We start from the raw sequence: 18,682 nt of genomic DNA on the forward strand, positions 1-18,682 counted from the left end.
ACCTCTACACCGTTAATGTACAAGGACATTCTCTGCTACTCATCTACCAAAGTAATAATGGGTCCCAGTGGGGCTTTGGCCTGAACTATAACTGGGTGGTGAGGCAGACAGAAACAACCTCCCTCTTGGAGATGCTGTCACATATAGCCCATCTCTGTATTGTACTCTATTGGTAAGTAGGTCAACAGCTTGGTAGGACAGTTATGACATAGCAGAACCTTCACAAAGCATCAGCAGTGCTGGAGGAAAATAGCTTTTACAAAGTGCAACCATCTACTAGTTAAAGGAATAGTTCACCCAAAGTACATGTTGGTTTCCTTACCGTGGCTCTCCTAGGTATTGATAGCAACAATATTTTCCCGTTTGAGGAATGATTGGGTGCTTAATTACATTTGTCCATACAACTCTGGACTTCATTCTTAAAATTATATATTGGAGCCACCACACATGAAAGCAGCCTTGTAGCACTGTAGCATTTATCTAGTGTGATCTTTGGGCTCTGGGGGATATTCGTTAAAAGTGATTAAGCCACCATTCTTAGTTGTTATCGCCGCTCTTCCTAATCCCAGTCCTTAAAACAACTTCTAAATTACTAATAATTTATCATACTGAGTGGGTGGCACACTGCCAATTGACTAACTCTGAATTCCAAATGGCGTCCTATTCCCTTCATAGTGCACTATTTATCACCAGAACACTATGGGCCCTGGTCAAAAGTAGTGCACTGTAGGGAATAGGGTGCCATTTGGGACATAACCTAAATATTTGTCTTGTGTGCACCTTTGACAAGTCATGCTAGTGTATAATTGATGAGGCTTGGCTCTTCCCTGAACGAAGAGTGCATTGTGGACACAGTACGGCTCCCAGATTGAGCTCTGCAAGCTGTAAATTCAAGGGCAAAAAGGGACATATTGTACAGTAAGGCTCCATACATAGGCCTATTGAGTCCCCCCCATCTAAAATATATATATATATAAATAAATTCATTAAATACTTGTTTTCCACCATAATAAAATCATTAGAAAATCCTACAATGTGATTTTCTGGATTTTTTTTCTCATTTTGTCTGTCATAGTTGAAGTGTACCTATGATGAAACTTACAGGCCTCTCATCTTTTTAAGTGGGAGAACTTGCACAATTGGTGGCTGACTAAATACTGTTTTGCCCCCCACACACACACGAAGTCGGATGTTTACATACACCACAGCCAAACACATTTAAAATCAAGTTTTTCACAATTCCTGACATTTAATTATAGTAAAAGTCCCTGTCTTAGGTCTGTTAGGATCACCACTTTATTTTAAGAATGTGAAATGTCAGAATAATAGTAGAGAGAATGATTTATTTCAGCTTTTATTTCTTTCATCACATTCCCAGTGGGTCAGAAGTTTGCATACACTCAATTAGTATTTGGTAGCATTGCCTTAAAATTGTCTAACATTTTAACTTGGGTCAAACGTTTCAGGTATCCTTCCACAAGCTTCCCACAATAAGTTGGGTGAATTCCTCCTGACAGAGCTGGTGTAACTGACTCAGGATTGTACGCCTCCTTGCTCGCGCACGCTTTTTCAGTTCTTCTCACAAATGTCTTGAGATGTTGCTTCAATATATCCACATCATTTTCCTACCTCATGATGCCATCTATTTTGTGAAGTGCAGCAGTCCCTCCTGCAGCAAAGCACGCCCACAACATGATGCTGCCTCCCCCATGCTTCACATTTGGGATGGTGTTCTTTGGCTTGCAAGCCTCCCCCTTTTTCCTCCAAACATAACGATGGTCATTGTGGCCAAACAGTTCTATTTTTGTTTCATCAGACCAGAGGACATTTCTCCAAAAAGAACGATCTTTGTCGCCATGTGCAGTTGCAAACCGTCGTCTGGCTTTTTATGGTGGTTTTGGAGCAGTGGCTTTGTCCTTATCGAGCGGCCTTTCATGTTATGACGTTTTTACTGTGGATATAGATACGTTTGTACCCGTTTCCTCCAGCATCTTCACAAGGTCCTTTGCTGTTGTTCTGGGATGGATTTGTACTTTTCGCACCATCATCTCTAGTAGACAGAACGTGTCTCCTTCCTGAGTGGTATGACAGATGTGTGGTCCCATAGTGTTTATACTTGGGTACTATTGTTTGTACAGATGAATGTGGTACCTTCAGGCATTTGGAAATTGCTCCCAAGGATGAACCAGACTTGTGGAGGTCTACAATATTTTTTCTGAGGTCTTGGCTGATTTCTTTTGATTTTCCCATGATGTCAAGCAAAGAGGCACTGAGTTTGAAGGTAGGCTATGAAATACATCCACAGGTACACCTCCAATTGACTCAAATGATGTCAATTAGCCTATCAGAAGCTTCTAAAGCCATGACATAATTTTCTGGAATTTTCCAAGCTGTTTAAAGGCAAAGTCAGTTTAAATAAATAAATTAGGCCCTAACCTATGGATTTCACATGACTGGGCAGGGGTGCAGCCATGGGTGGGCCTTGGAGGGCACAGGCTCACCTACTTGGCAGCCAGGCCCAGCCAACAAGTTTTTCGCCTTAAAAGGGCTTTATTACAGTCAGACGATCCTGCAGGTGAAGAAGCCGGATGTGGAGGTCCTGACAAATTATCTAAAATGACAATAGAGGCAGCTTTTGGTAGAGAAATTAACATTAAATTATCTGGCAACAGCTCTGATGGCCATTCCTGCAGTCAGCATGACAATTGCACACTCCCTCACAACTTGAGACATCTGTAACATTATGTTGTGTGTCAAAACTGCACATTTTAGAGTGGCCTTTTATTGTCCCCTGCACAATGTGCACCTGTGTAATGACCATGCTGTTTAATCAGCTTCTTGATATGGCACATTTGTCAGGTAGAAGGAGAAACGCTCACTAACAGGGATGTAAAGAAATGTGGGTACAAATGTTGAGAGAAATAAGCTTTTTCTGCATATTTAAAATTTCAGGGATTTTTTCAAATGTATTTTTCATGAAAACAACGCTTTACATGTTGCTTTTATATTCATGTTGAGTGATGTTGGCCCATCTTGCTTCAATCAATTCAATCAATGCTTTCCACAGTTGTGTCAAGTTGGCTGGATGGCCTTTGGGTGGTGAACCATTCTTGATACACACAGGAAACTGTCCGGGGGTATCATCGGATGGGGCCACAGTGTCTCCTGACCCCTCCTGTCTCAGCCTCCAGTATTTATGCTGCAGTAGTTTATGTATCGGTGGGCTAGGGTCAGTTTGTTATATCTGGAGAACTTCTCCTGTCTTATCCGGTGTGAGTTTAAGTATGCTCTCTCTAATTCTCTCCTTCTCTCTCTCTCTCAGAGGACCTGAGCCCTAGGACCATGCCTCAGGACTACCTGGTATGATGACTCCTTGCTGTCCCCAGTCCACCTGGCCGTGCTCCTGCTCCAGTTTCAACTGTTCTGCCTGCGGCTATGGAATCCTGACCTGTTCAATGGACGTGCTACCTGTCCCAGAACTATTATTTGACCATGCTGGCCATTTATGAACATTTAAACATCTTGGCCATGTTCTGTTATAATCTCCACCCGGCACACCCAGAAGAGGACTGGCCACCCCTCATAGCCTGGTTCCTCTCTAGGTTTCTTCCTAGGTTTTGGCCTTTTCTAGGGAGTTTTTCCTAGCCAATGTGCTTCAACCCCTGTATTGCTTGCTGTTTGGGGTTTTAGGCTGGGTTTCTGTACAGCACTGAGATATATAGCATTTCGTCAGCTGATAAATACATTTGATTTGATTCAGCATTTTAAAAAAATCCAGCAGCATTGCGTTTCTTGACACACCCAAACCGGTGCACCTGGCACCTACAACCATACCCCACACCTAAATATTTTGTCTTACCCATTCACCCTCAGTGCAACAAATATACAATCCACATCTCAAGGCTTAAAAATTACTTATTTAACCCATCTCCTCCTCTTCATCAATAAGGGATCATAGCTTTCACCTGGATTCATCTGGTCAGTTTGTCATGGAAAGAGCAGGTGTGTCTAATGTTTTGTGCACTCAGTGTATATATTTGTTTAATTTTGGCAACACCACTGCAGTTGACCTAGACTTTGAATACCACTGGTCTAGTACAATGCTGCTTCCCAATACATCATATGAACCAGCTTATCTTTCACAATAGTCCAGTCCATAAGATCACTACTCTCCAGCAAACACCCAGACAGAGGGAGATAAGATTCTATTATTTCAGGTACGGTGTCACAGGCAATTTTCTCTGGTTGCCACTGCTGGCCTGAGGCTATAATAAAATATGTGGATAAACAAGGTCCAAGACCCAGCAGGGTCACGGAAGAAGGACAGCAAGGGCTTTCAAGGCTCCAGTCACAGCCGTTTTGGGATTCAGCCTGGAAGGCAACTGATAAGTCTGGTCGAATCAAGAGGACCGCATCAATGCATTTGTTTGCTCCTTGAAGTACAGGCACCAGCAGGCAGTGACATCCATCAACCAACCAACCAAGTCCTTATTTCTATTGACTTGGCGCCCTCTTGTGTTGATGTGTGTATCGGCAAGAGCGAGAGAGGCTTCATAACATCTTGTGCCTTGCTGAGCGACTCATGTACAGTGTATATTACTTTATTTCATCAATTAAGTGTCTACAAACAATTTCCCCAAATGCGTGCTTGGCAGGGAATAATGACACCTCTTAGTCACTGACAGCTCCACCCAGACAGCCTGTTGGTCTGGTGAGTAATCCATCAGGTTTGGTAGACCAGAGCACACGGGTGTGTTCACTAAGGTGAAACGTTTACAACAATGCAGATACAAATTTAACCAAACAGAAATTCCAGTTCCACGTGACAGACAATAAAATCTGTTCTACATAATGCTTTTCTATCTGTTGTGTGTATGGGTGTGGACCTTACCCTGGTCTATGTTGTGCTGTGGTAGCTGGCTCATCTGAGCGTTGACCACGCCTGCGTAATTCCGTAGAAACGCCTCCTCACTCGGCGTCAGCTGAGAAACAATTCATTAATAACGTATTTAAAAATATATATATAAGTAATGTTTTAACCCCCCTTTTCTCATTGCTGCAATTCCCCAACGGGCTCGGGAGAGAAAAATGTAGTGTCTAGAGGTCGACCGATTAATCGGAATGGCCGATTAATTAGGGCCGATTTCAAGTTTTCAGAACAATTGGAAATGGGTATTTTTGGATGTCGATTTGCCCTTTTTTTAAACCTTTAACTAGGCAAGTCAGTTAAAGAACACATTCTTATTTTCAATGACGACCAAGGAACGGTGGATTAACTGCCTTGTTCAAGGGCAGAACGACAGATTTTCACCATGTCAGCTCGGGGGATCCAATCTTGCAACCTTACAGTTAACTAATCAAACGCAATAACAATCTGCCCCTCTCTCGTTGCACTCCACAAGGAGACTGCCTGTTACGTGAATGCAGTAAGCCAAGGTAAGTTGCTAGCTAGCATTAAACTTATCTTATAAAAAACAATCAATCATAATCACTAGTTAACTACACATGGTTGATGATATTAATAGATATTATCTAGAGTGTCCTGCGTTGCATATAATCTGACTGAGCATACAAGTATCTGACTGAGCGGTGGTAGGCAGAAGCAGGTGCGTAAACATTCATTCAAACAGCATGTGCGTCAAGCATTGCACTGTTTATGACTTCAAGCCTATCAACTCCCGAGATGAGGCTGGTGTAACCGAAGTGAAATGGCTAGCTAGCTCCTCCCTGGGCTCGAACCAGCAACACAATGACAACAGCCACCATCGAAGCAGCGTTACCAATGCAGAGCAAGGGGAACAACTACTAGAAGGCTCAGAGCATGGGTAACGCTGCTTCGGTGGTGGCTGTTGTCGTTGTGTTGCTGGTTCGAGCCCAGGGAGGAGCGAGATGGAAGCTATACTGTTACACTGGCAATACTAAAGTGCCTATAAGAACATCCAATAGTCAAAGGTTAATGAAATACAAATGGTATAGAGGGAAATGGTCCTATAATAACTACAACCTAAATCTTCTTACCTGGGAATATTTAAGACTCATGTTAAAAGGAACCACCAGCTTTCATATGTTCTCATGTTCTGAGCAAGGAACTTAAACGTTAGCTTTATTACATGGCACATATTGCACTTTTACTTTCTTCTCCAACACTTTTTTGCATTATTTAAACCAAATTGAACATGTTTCATTATTTACTTGAGACTAAATTGATTTTATTGATGTATTATATTAAGCTAAAATAAGTGTTCATTCAGTATTGTTGTAATTGTCATTATTACAAATAAATAAAAATGGACCGATTTAAATCAGCATCAGCTTTTTTGGGCCCCCAATAATCGGTATCGGCGTTGAAAAATCATAATCGGTCGACCTCTAGTAGAGTCATGCATCCTCCGAAACATGAGCCGCCTAAACTCGCTTCTTTACACCCACTCGCTTAACCTGGAAGCCACCTGCACCAATGTGTCGGAGGAAACACCGCCTGCAGGATGACCAAAGTCATCCTGCAGGCGCCCGGCCCGCCACAAGAAGTGGCTAGAGCGTGATGAGCCAAGTAAAGCTCCCCCGGCCAAACCCACCCCTGGCCCAGATGACGCTGGGCCGATTGTACGCCGCCCTAAGGGACTCCCGGTCACGGCCGGTAATGACACAGCCTGAGATCAAACCCCAGACTGTAGTGACGCCGCACATAAAAATTAATCAATTATTTATAACCACAAGAGCTTTGAAATTGATAATGCACCAAATATCTATGCTACTAATACAATATATGGGTATACGTACATTTGATCCCATCTTCTTCAGCATGAGCAGGACCCGCACCTTTTGCTGTACGTACATCTCTTCAGGAGACTTCCCTGGGGCCTCCTCACGGTTCATCCCCCCTGCTCCTGTAGCTCTGAGACACAAAGGACATTTTTAGAAAGTGAAAGGCATCCTCCAGCTATTCTTCTTAACTTTCCTGTTGAAAAGCAATATCCCAAGTATAAATAGAGTAATGTAAACTCACTTAATAGTGTTTTCTTAGAAAGCTGCAAACTAGAAGGAGTAGTTAATTCAAGGAGTTGTAATGCCGACCCCCTTACTTAAAACCACTGAGAGCGGGTCAATGATGATGCTGAAAGTCGAGGCCTATCATGGGCTAACGCTGAATCCCAACTGACACTATGCCCTTCATACAGTGCACTATGTAGGGAATAGGGTTCCATTTAGGATGCATACTAAGTCAGTGCAGGTTGGTACATCACAGTAGAAACAGCTCTCATTAATATTGCATGGGAGTTTTCACAGAGCTCCCTTTCTTGCCCCTGCTTGCTCCCTCAATCTCTCCCTCTGTTACTAATGACCTATTTTCACAGTCAATCTGCGGAGAGATGGGAAGGGAACAGAGGCGATAAAAAGCCCTTCCATTGCTAATGCAAATGACAGAAGGGATAGGTTCCTTTGTGACAGGCTGCTGCCGATCACAAGATTTGTTGTTGTCGAATTTGATTTCTTTCTCGTGGTGCACCAATAAATATTTCCATAGTTTCCCAAAAAAGCCTAAAGCTGTTTTCTACAAAGTGGAATACTGAAAAGGAAAGTAAAAAGTTGGATAACCAAGAAGAGAAAGATTAATCCTTTACAAATAAATTCCCTGGGGCTGGGTATCACAGGAGAATCCTATGGGAGACACAGAGTCTGATAGGGTTTCTTTCACATTTGTTGGGCCTCTTCCTATACAAAGGGCTGCTAACACATGTTGACAGGCTGTTTGATTTCATCGAGAAGCTGGATCAGCCCCCTTTTTTAGAAGGATGCTGCGGCTGCCGTTAGCTGGGGTGTCATTGAGGGGGACAGACAGACGTTGGCAACAAAAAAACATTGGTCATCTAACCTTAGTTGTATGTGGATAATTTCTACACGGTGGGTTGATTTTATACTCTCTTAGCTGCATGCTGCAAGCAAGCAAAAGGCCTACAGAAATAAAATATTAATGTAGGCAGTGGGTTAACTGCCTTGTTCCGGGGCAGAATGACAGATTTTTACATTATAAGCTCGGGGATTCGATCTAGCAACCTTTTGGTTACTGGCCCAACGCTCTAACCACTAGGTGACCTACACACTAAAAACCCAAGATATCTATGATGCAGTGCAACATAAACGTAAACAAAATGTTTCAATAGAAGCGCTTCATATTGACAGAGAGAGATGGATAGACAGAGAGCCTGCTTTTTACAGGACTCAAAGTGAGAAGAACATTAAAGACGTACACGTTTGGGAAAAATGGGGTTGGGATGGTAGCTCAGATCCTTATTGGTGACACTTTTGATCAAATGTCCCTCCCTTGCCGCCCCCCCCCCACAAATGGGTCAGCCAGGACTCTGAGAAGGCAGAGGCCTAACAGCCGACGACGCACAATGCATGATAAAAACACAGACAGCAATATATCAAATCAAAGTTTATTGGTCGCATACGCATATGTTATATACAATAGCTCCAACAGTGCAGTAATACCTAGCAAAAAAACAACACATGCATAATTCAGAAAAATAAACAAGTTATATATGATGAGCCATGAATCAAATACAGTATATACACTGAACAAAAATATATATGCAACAATTTCAAAAAACGTACTGGAAATCAGTCAATTTAAATAAATAAATTAGGCCCTAATCTATGGATTTCATATGACTGGGCAGGGGCTTTATTACAGACAGAAATACTCCTCAGCTTGATGTGCTACACCTGTCAGGCGGATGGATTATCGTAGCAAAGGAGAAATGCTCACAAACAGGGGTGTAAACAAATTTGAGCAATTTTTGCGGGGGGGGAAATAAGCTTTCAGTGCATGTTGGGGATCTGTTTTTTTGACTCATGAAACATGGGACCAACACTTTATATGTTGCATGTATATTTGTTCAGTGTACATATAAAGTGGGTGAAATAGTATGTAAACATTATTACTGACCAGTGTTCAATGACTTTGTATACACAGGGCAGTAGTCTATGGTGCAGGGTAGAGAACCGGGTGGTAGCCGGATAGAACAGTGACTAAGGTTCAGGGCAAGGTACTGGGAGGAGGTCGGTTAGTGGTGACTTAACAGTCTGATGGTCTGAAGATAAAATCTGCTTCTCAGTCTCTTGGTCCCAGCTTTGATGCATATTCAATGTAGCGGACGGCAGGTAGCCTAATGTTTAGAGCATTGGACAAGTAACCGACAGGTTGCAAGACCGAAACCACGGGCTGACAAGGTAAAAATCTGTCGTTCTGCCCCTGAACAGGGCAGCTTACCCACTGTTCCTAGGACGTCATTGAAAATAAGAATTTGTAACTGACTTGCCTAGTTAAAACCTGTACTGTCACTGACTTCTAGATGGTCGGGTGGCTGAGGTCCTTGATGGCCTTCCTGTGACACTGGATGCTGTAGATGTCCTGGAGGGCAGAGAGTGGGCTGACTGCACCACCCTCTGGAGAGCCTTGTGGTTGCGGGCAGTGCAGTTGCCGTACCAGGCGGTGATAGACTGACAGGATTCTCACATAGGTGCATCGGTAGAAGCTTGTGAGGGTCTTTGGGGCCAAACCAATTTTTTTCAGACTGAGGTTGAAAAGGCACTGTTCTACGCTGTCCTTGTGAAAGGACCATTTCAGGAAGTCTGATGTGCACGCTGAGGAACCTGAAGCTTTGACCCTCTCTACTGCGGCCCCGTCGATGTGGATGGGGGCGTGTTCTCTCTGCTGTGTCCTGTAGTCCACAATCAGCTCTTTTGTTATGTTGACGTTGAGATTATTTTCCTGGCTCCACCCGCCAGGGCTCTCACCTTCTCCCTGTAGGCTGTCCCCATTGTTGTTGATAATCAGGCCTACCACTGTTGTGTCGTCAGCAAACTTGATGATTGAGTTGAAGACGTACGTGGCCACACAGTCATGGGAGAACAGGGAGTACAGGAAGGGGCTAAGTACGCACCCCTATGGGGCCCGTGTTGAGGATCAGTGTGGCGGAGGTGTTTTTGTTGCTTACTTTCACCACATGGGGGTGGCCCTTCAAGAAGTCCAAGACCCAGTTACACAGGGAGCTTGAGGGCACTATGGTGTTGAAGGCTGAGCTGTAGTCAGAGCATTCTTACATACATATTTCTCTTCTCCAGATGGAATAGGGTAGTGTGCAGTGCAATGGCGATTGCGTCGTCCGTTGATCTGGGGCGATATATTTATTGTAGTGGGTCAAGGGTGTCGGGTAAGGTGGAGGTGATATTGTCCTTAACTAGCCTTAAAAAAGCACTTCATGATGACAGAAGTGAGTTCTACAGGGCGATAGTCATTTAGTTCAGTTACTTCCGGTTTCTTTGGTACAGGAACAATGGTGGAAATCTTGAAGCAATTGGGATACGGAGAGATTGAATATGTCTGTAACCACTCCAGCCAGCTGGTTTGCACATGCCGTCTGAGCCAGCAACCTTGCGAGGGTTAACACGCTTAAATTACTTACTAACTTCAGCCACGAAGCATGAGCGTCCCGGACCCGCATCGGCGGATTCATGTTTTTTTCTCCCTCGAAGCGAGCGAAGAGTGTGATTAGTTCGTCCGGAAGCAAGGCTATGGTGACCGCGACATGGCTGTCGTTCCTAATATAATTGAACTTCGGCAAGACGGAGCTGCTCTTCCTCCCGGGGAAGGACTGCCCGTTCCATGATCTCGCCATCACGGTTGACAACTCCATTGTGTCCTCCTCCCAGAGCGCTAAGAACCTTGGCGTGATCCTGGACAACACCCTGTCGTTCTCAACTAACATCAAGGCGGTGGCCCGTTCCTGTAGGTTCATGCTCTACAACATCCGCAGAGTACGACCCTGCCTCACACAGGAAGCGGCGCAGGTCCTAATCCAGGCACTTGTCATCTCCCGTCTGGATTACTGCAACTCGCTGTTGGCTGGACTCCCTGCCTGTGCCATTAAACCCCTACAACTCATCCAGAACGCCGCAGCCCGTCTAGTGTTCAACCTTCCCAAGTTCTCTCACGTCACCCCGCTCCTCCGCTCTCTCCACTGGCTTCCAGTTGAAGCTTGCATCCGCTACAAGACCATGGTGCTTGCCTACGGAGCTGTGAGGGGAACGGCACCTCAGTACCTCCAGGCTCTGATCAGGCCCTACACCCAAATAAGGGCACTGCGTTCATCCACCTCTGGCCTGCTCGCCTCCCTACCACTACAGTTCCCGCTCAGCCCAGTCAAAACTGTTCACTGCTCTGGCTCCCCAATGGTGGAACAAACTCCCTCACGACGCCAGGACAGCGGAGTCAATCACCACCTTCCGGAGACACCTGAAACCCCACCTCTTTAAGGAATACCTAGGATAGGATAAGTAATCCTTCTCACCCCCCCCTTTAAGATTTAGATGCACTATTGTAAAGTGACTGTTCTACTGGATGTCATAAGGTGAATGCACCAATTTGTAAGTCGCTCTGGATAAGAGCGTCTGCTAAATGACTTAAATGTAATGTAAATGTTCCCTTTATAATCTGTAATTGTCTGGATCCTTTAAAAAAAATTAAGGAGAGCCGCACACACTAGGAGCTCAGATGCAAAAATGCAATGTCCAACATGTCGACAGACAAGTTGTCTTCATCAGGGTATAATGACAAACACTGCGGGGTGACTCATTTATATAGAGTCAAAAGACACACACAGGTGTCTAATCATGGCCGGGTGTGGCCTGATATCATTAGTTAATTGTCATATGTTAAACTAGCATACAAAAAACATAAATGGATAGCGTACGATCATAGATACAATTTGGCTACATAAGCCTGCAAACATTTACAATAGCAAAATCACAATAATCACAAGAATAGCTTCCGATAAAAGTCTACGTTGAGAGGGTCTGTGAGATTTCAAAACCATAACTAGAGACTGTCAACAAATACAATAAAGATTTGCTGATTGAGTGAGTTCATAAGTTTACTCAGCACTATCAACACTTTTATAAGCCATAAAATACATGTTCTCCCTACTTCCACTTGTGCTACAACCAGCACTGCAGCTACAATGAATGAGTACGAAAGTGTATTGATAGGCTTACGTTGTTATTATTGGCGGCTTGGGACTTTTGGCATGAGGCAGAAATAATGAGGTGCGACTCGAGTTATGCCGTCAGCTGGAAGACAATGTCCCCTTGCTGCTAATTGTCAGTGGAGGAAAGGTAGAGTGGAGGGATGCTGAGAAGTGGACCCTCAGTCTGCTGTTCTCGCCTTCCACTGAGACAGACCATCAGATGCAGGCATCAGTCCAGAAAAAATGTATATAAAAATGCTAGTTATTTAAATGTATGATCACTCAGCTGTGCCTCAAGTAATACAACAACTGATCTATTACCGGTGCAACCATATAGCCTACCTCACTTTTTGAAATTAACATTTTTAAATAGAGGTCTGAGAAGAACAATGCATTGTAATTCAAGCAAAGCCAATGTGATGATAATGTATTGGGCATATAGCCTACTGAACAAACCCAATTGCTATAGTAATGTTTTAATAAGTTAATGTTAACTGGTTCCTTGATCTGATCTATAGGCTATGCTTTAAAGTAGACTACCTTTTGATTTTGATTTTTACATTTATTTAACTTATTAGAATCTCCCCAAAAATGCATTTTGTTTAAAAGTAATAACTAGTGAAGGCTATTGGTAAAAGCAGCTGCGAGATATGCTTTTTCTCCGTGACCAAAACATGACATTGTGCACATTAAACTGGGATAAAGTTGTAGGTTAAACTGGCAAGTAAAGAATATTGGCCAGGGTACATTTAATTATAAATCTGATCATTGCACATTGGGGAGATGTGGGAAGCTAAAAGGCTAGCTCTTTTGCTGTTTTTAGCTAGCTAGCAAGCTGCTAGCGGTGTAGCCTACAGCAAACTGGCAGGCACAAAACGAGGTATTATAAAACAAACATTCATTATGTAACTACTATTTCTAATTTACAGTTCATATATGGAAAATAGAGAAAATTTAAATAAATTCATTAGGCCCTAATCTATGGATTTCACATGACTGGGAATACAGATATGCATCCGTTGGTCACAGAGCAGGTCAGGGCGTGGATCAGAAAACCAGTCAGTGCCTGGTGTGACCACCATTTGTCTCATGTAGTGCGACATCTCCTTAGCATTGAGTTGATCTGGCTGTTGATTGTGGCCTGTGGAATGTTGTCCCACTCCTCTTCAAAGGCTGTGCAAAGTTGCTGGTTATTGGCGGAAACTGGAACACGTGGTTGTACACGTCAATCCAGAGTATCCCAAACATGCTCAATGGGTAACATGTCTGGTGAGTACACAGGCCATTGAAGAACTGGGCCATTTTCTAGAACTGTGTGCAGATCCTTGCAACATGAGGCCATGTATTATCATGATGAAACATGAGGCGATGAAATCATGATATCTCCATGCCTTCAAATTGCCATCGATAAAATGTAATTGTGTTCGTTATCCGTAGCTTATGCCTGCCCATACCATAACCCCACCATGGGGCACTCTGTTCACAACGTTGGCAATAGCACACCGCTCGCCCACACGACACCATACACTCTGTCTGCTATCTACCCGTTATTTACCCTATAGAACAGGGATGTGACATTTGAAGTGAGACATCGGTGGCATTGTGTTGTGACAAAACTGCACATTTTAGAGTGGCCTTTTGTCCCCAGCTCAAGTTGCACCTGTGTAATGAGCATGCCGTTTAAATAAGCTTATTGATGTGCTACATGCGTCAGGTGGGTGGATTATCTTGGCAAAGGAAAAATGTTCACTAACAGGGATGTAAATAAATTTGTGCACAAAATCATATGGGAAATTTCAGGGAACGTTTATTTCAGTTTATGAAACATGGGACCAACACTTTACATGTGTATATATCGTTGTTCAGTATATTATTAAAATATGCAGTTGGTTTTCATTGAAATGAGCTAACAATGGCACTGTTTTAAAATGGGATTCTTCTTTGCTTTTACCACAAACATTAAGAAAACAACAAGAAAATCTCTGCTAGCAGATACCCATAGACTGTTCATCTGACTCTGGGGGAAGTAGATAAAGGGCCTCATTTCAAAAATCCAGATGCATCCCTTTAATGGACAGGCTAATTCTGTGGTAAATGAACACTGATCCACAAGGGGTGCTCAGAGCAACGGGGTTAATAACCCAGCCAGACGCAATCAAACGCTGCTTTAGGCCCAAACTAATCCTCGTCTCTGACTCTGTTTGGGCTCTTGTCAGTGTTGCCATGTTTTGCAGCACGGAGCAGGCAGGCACTCCAGGAGGCTAGCTGTCTGAGACTTACTGGGCAGCTCTGTTAAATCTCAGCTTAATATCAGGGATCCTAACAACAATAACAGTAGTTGCATCTCAAATGGCACCTTATTTCCTATATAGTGCACTATGTAGGGAATAGGGTGCCATTTGGGACACATCCAGTGCCATCTGAAGTCTGGACTGTCTATAGAACAGGGATGTGACATTTGAAATAAGTCGCTACAAGCAGAGCCGCCTAAATGCGTCATAAACAGAGGAAATGCTTCAAGATCCATTTGCGATTATCCACCAAGCATCTTCTGCATGCATGCGTGACTGAGTTTGTGTGAGAGAGACAAGAACACAGCTACTCAGGAGGTTTCTGACACTGTCTACTCCCCTTACACTCAACCCTTAGCTGCCAGGGACCACAGCCAGGGAAGGGACCACAGCCAGGGATTAGTGTGCAATACGATAGGCCTTCGCATGTGACAGGGTCAGGAAGGCCACAGGCCTCCACGGTGCACCAACCCAATGATGACAAATAGGAGCCCTTTCCACACATCATGTCTGTCCATTTAACCTGTTATTAAAGTCACTCACAATGTCTGATTGTTCAGAAATAGTATGCTTGTACAGTGGGCCTGGGAAAGAAGCCAAATAGAAGCAATAGAATTTGACTTGGGAATTGGCATTGAGTGAAGTTCGGACTTCTTCTATAAACCAAATCATATTGTAGGCAGGGTTGATGGGCAGAAATGGCTTAGCTTGCATTCTCTGAGTTATCTTAAGCCTAAGTCCATCTCATAAGCAATGTGTCAGAAACAAAAGTCCTGTATGCACACTGGCAGCTTGATTGCCAACTACTAGGCCGTTCCCTGCGGCCGAGCAGGTCCAGGCATGGACCAGTAACACATTTACATAGGGCCTAGGCCATAAGGGCCTCTCTTCCATTTGGGAAGTGAACAGAGCTGCAGGTCAATTCCAATTGATCAGACAACTTCTCATGAAAATGTTATCTTAAAATCAGCACTTGATCACCAACTCCTGCTTGCTGTAACAATCCCTTCTATGGTTGTGAAAACAAGCCCTAAGTAGCACATCAAGGAAATTGCTTTTATAAAATGCAGGCTTGTTTTGAAAAAGGACCTCAACTGGAGAGGGTCATACGATGTAGGACAGGCTGTGGAGGGCTCCATCTAGGCCAGGGATAGGCAACTTTGATGGGGGTGGGGGGTACAAAAAACTGAACTCTTCATGAGGGGGCCGCAGTGGGGTGGGTCTGCGTACCCACATCCCCACCCGCGAGCAAAAATGTTTGAGTGGCCCCCCTCGTGACAGCGAAGAGGAACATTATAAGTTTTAAAGTAAATTTCATGCAATTCTGCACATTTTTCCATGTGGTGGAGACAAATGTGCCGTTCTTAATATAGTAACCAATGATCAGTGGGCCCCACCCCGGTCAATAACTCGACCATGCTACTAGTTTAGATAGTTGGCCCCTAGACTAACTTACCAATCTAAAAAAAAAATGCTGATAGAGTGACTGCTGATGCACAACCAAATTTCAAAATAGCACCTTGTGTATTCTAACTCTCAACAGTAAGTTGAGACCCCGACTGAGTTCCACGCAAAAAAAATATATATACATTTTGTTTATTTGTTTGGTGAAATTGGTCTGCGGCCTACAAAAGGGGGGCCGCATGCGGCCCATGAGCCACCTATTGCCCATCCCTGATCTAGGCTACTGTATATCTGCAGCAGGCTGCTTTTGTGACTAGTGGCTAGTCTACCTCTTCACATTTGCAGTTCAGCAACAATGGCCACAGTATTTGAAGACAATGGTGATGAACTGGATTGTGAAAATATGATTGATAAGTAGGTCATGTCTTGTTATCACCATGTCAGGCATAAATTCATATAATTCTACAAAATGATATCATTATGACTAAGTCTGTGTTGAAAAGCTAAGTGGAAGGGCCTACAAACAGCAGCAAACTAGAAATATTGTGTGTCAACTTGACTAATAATGTGACTGTGTCAATTAACCTGAGTAAAAATGTGCCTGCCCTTTTTCCATGATTGCTTTTTGATTTGATTTATTAAGTTCCCTATTAGCAGACGCCAATGGCGACAGCTAGTCTTACTGGGGTCCGACACATAACAAAAAATACATCAGACAAAAAACATGACAATTTCCATACATGTAAAAACATCAACATGTAGTGTCTGTGCATCAGTTACACATACGTCAGTACATACTACATACACACAAGTTGGTCTTCATCAAATAAAGAATTTCAGAGACAAAGTAGGACTACTGCATTACGAAATACAATGCATAGCTTTTTCCTCTTGCTCTACACAACCTCTAAGGAATTGAGACAGAAGTGGCAGCAGTAATCTGGTCCCACTGGGACATGGCTGTGAGATCTGAAAGAGACAAAGATGTCTGGCACCTATTAAACAATGATATAGATAAATAATAAAATAATTTCTGCAAATCAGTGCCAGCTCTACAAAAGGAATGGCATAGGCTATTACTGCCAAGGTAAGATCTGGGCTACCAGTACTACCAGTATTTGAGAAGACATTTTAGGGGGAAATGACAGCAACAGGACAATTTGAACCAACCACCCAGTTACACTGAAAAGGCATCTGCTGCATACAATCTACTAGGTCGAAGCATCATCCTCCTAGTTCAGTACTTTCAGCAAGTCCAACACCTTATGGTGGTGGACTGAGTCCACTGTCCATTTTACACTAGGTTTGGTGTTGGATGTAAGAGTACCTTACTTGTACTTGATAACAGCACCTCCCTGGCATAATGAGAGGGAGCGGTAGGGTTGAGAGGGAGGGTAGGGCAAGGGTCCTAATCTGGTTCCAAACCCCAGACACACAGGGGAATGTGCAGACTAAGAGAGCCATACGGTTCAACCAAGTTCACACATTTCCAGGAGAATCTCAAGCCCCTGTCCGTAGCCTGCCCTAACACCCACTCGTCAATGCTCCACTGCAGGCAATATGCCAGCTTCACAGCTGAATGTGTTGTCAGCCATCTGCCAGTTGGGGAAATAAGACCTTGCAAGGCTGAGCACAATGCTCTCATGGGTGTGGAGAGAGACTAAAATAGCCTACAGAAGTCAATGTGATGAGGTTTTAGAAGTAGAAGAGGTAGCCTAGCTAGGTAGAGCGCTTTATTTTTAAATGCCCCAACAAAACATTATTACTGTTTGCTATTATATTATTGAAAATAATGTAGGAAAGTTGAAAAAGGACAATTTCATTTATAACAATAGGGTTGACTGTATATATACACAAGTAGGTTGAGCATTAAAGTCAGTAAATTGTATTATTTTAATTATGTGGCAAATATAACACCTCATACCCAACACATCCCTATTTTTTGTTCGATTAAAGACCCCTTGTTTGATATCAGAACGTAAATCACTGTTACGTCCGGAATGTTGAAACATTCAAACAATAAGCTACAACAGACGAGCCGAAGCAAGAGGGTTTACTCTGCCCAAAATCTGTCCACGAAAAATAGACCACGAAGTGAGTCAACAAAAAATGTAACAGCTAAATTGCTACATGAGGCTTATTTGATATAATATATCTCCTCAATATAATATCATATTTGGCTATAAGAAATGTCTAGAGGAAATCACAGAAAACTCCCAAGTTCCATTTTCCTGATAGGGATAACGTAAATGTTTTGTACACATGGTATTGAGTGTAAAACGAACACTACTCTGGTTATAGCTAGCTATTAGTTACTTGGTTGTTACTGTTGCAGCATACCAAGTGTAACATTGTAGCTTGTTAGCGAGCTAGCCAGCAATCACTCAACGCCGTTTCCTGTCTCCCAGTATAGCTTGGTCGGTTGCTATTAACTGACGAACTCGTGGATCGTTGCAAATCCCCTCATGCAAACCAGGACTGAAAGCATTCGAAATATATTACGAAACCCACACTGCTTACTAACGTGCAAACTTTACATATGTCTGTAACAACAGAGCTTCCCTTTGCCACCAAATAATGCTAACAGCACTAGGCTCGAGACAAAAGCCTAGTGAATGAAGTTCCTATGCTATGGGGGGTGCAATTCCATCCAGGTACCGCTAGCCGATTGTAAGTATTCAACGGAGTAAATGCGATATTTCTAACAATACAACGTCCCCCAAACTCGGAGGAGAATTACCCGACGTCAGAACATTTTACATTTGAGCTTACCCCTCCTGGTCCAGTTTTCCTTTCTTCTGTGTTTTATTTTAATGGTGTGTTGTTTTACGAAGGCGTCCTGTTCCGGGGTCACATCCCTCCAGTTGGGAATCTGGTGTAAACCCTCCAGTTGGAGCTGCGTGGTGGAGCTGGCTCCCGTTGTTGTTTTAGTTCCAGGCGACCACTAGGGGAGCCGTC

The 18,682-nt window shown here is 43.4% G+C and overlaps 1 protein-coding gene across 1 annotated transcript in view; it reads right to left on the reverse strand.

Moving 5' to 3' along the window:
* ctnnbip1 (catenin, beta interacting protein 1) overlaps positions 1 to 18,682 on the reverse strand; it is a 30,591-nt gene extending 11,909 nt beyond the window's left edge. The window contains exons 1-3 of the mRNA XM_046343878.1: positions 18,497 to 18,682; positions 6,781 to 6,895; positions 4,892 to 4,982 (exon numbers count right to left, since the gene is read on the reverse strand). Coding sequence (XP_046199834.1) covers positions 4,892 to 4,982; positions 6,781 to 6,876 — 187 coding nt within the window. The 5' untranslated portion in view covers positions 6,877 to 6,895; positions 18,497 to 18,682. The remainder of the gene's footprint in view (positions 1 to 4,891; positions 4,983 to 6,780; positions 6,896 to 18,496) is intronic.

The sequence above is a fragment of the Oncorhynchus gorbuscha genome, linkage group LG03, assembly GCF_021184085.1.
Source record: "Oncorhynchus gorbuscha isolate QuinsamMale2020 ecotype Even-year linkage group LG03, OgorEven_v1.0, whole genome shotgun sequence".
Lineage (NCBI taxonomy): Eukaryota > Metazoa > Chordata > Actinopteri > Salmoniformes > Salmonidae > Oncorhynchus > Oncorhynchus gorbuscha.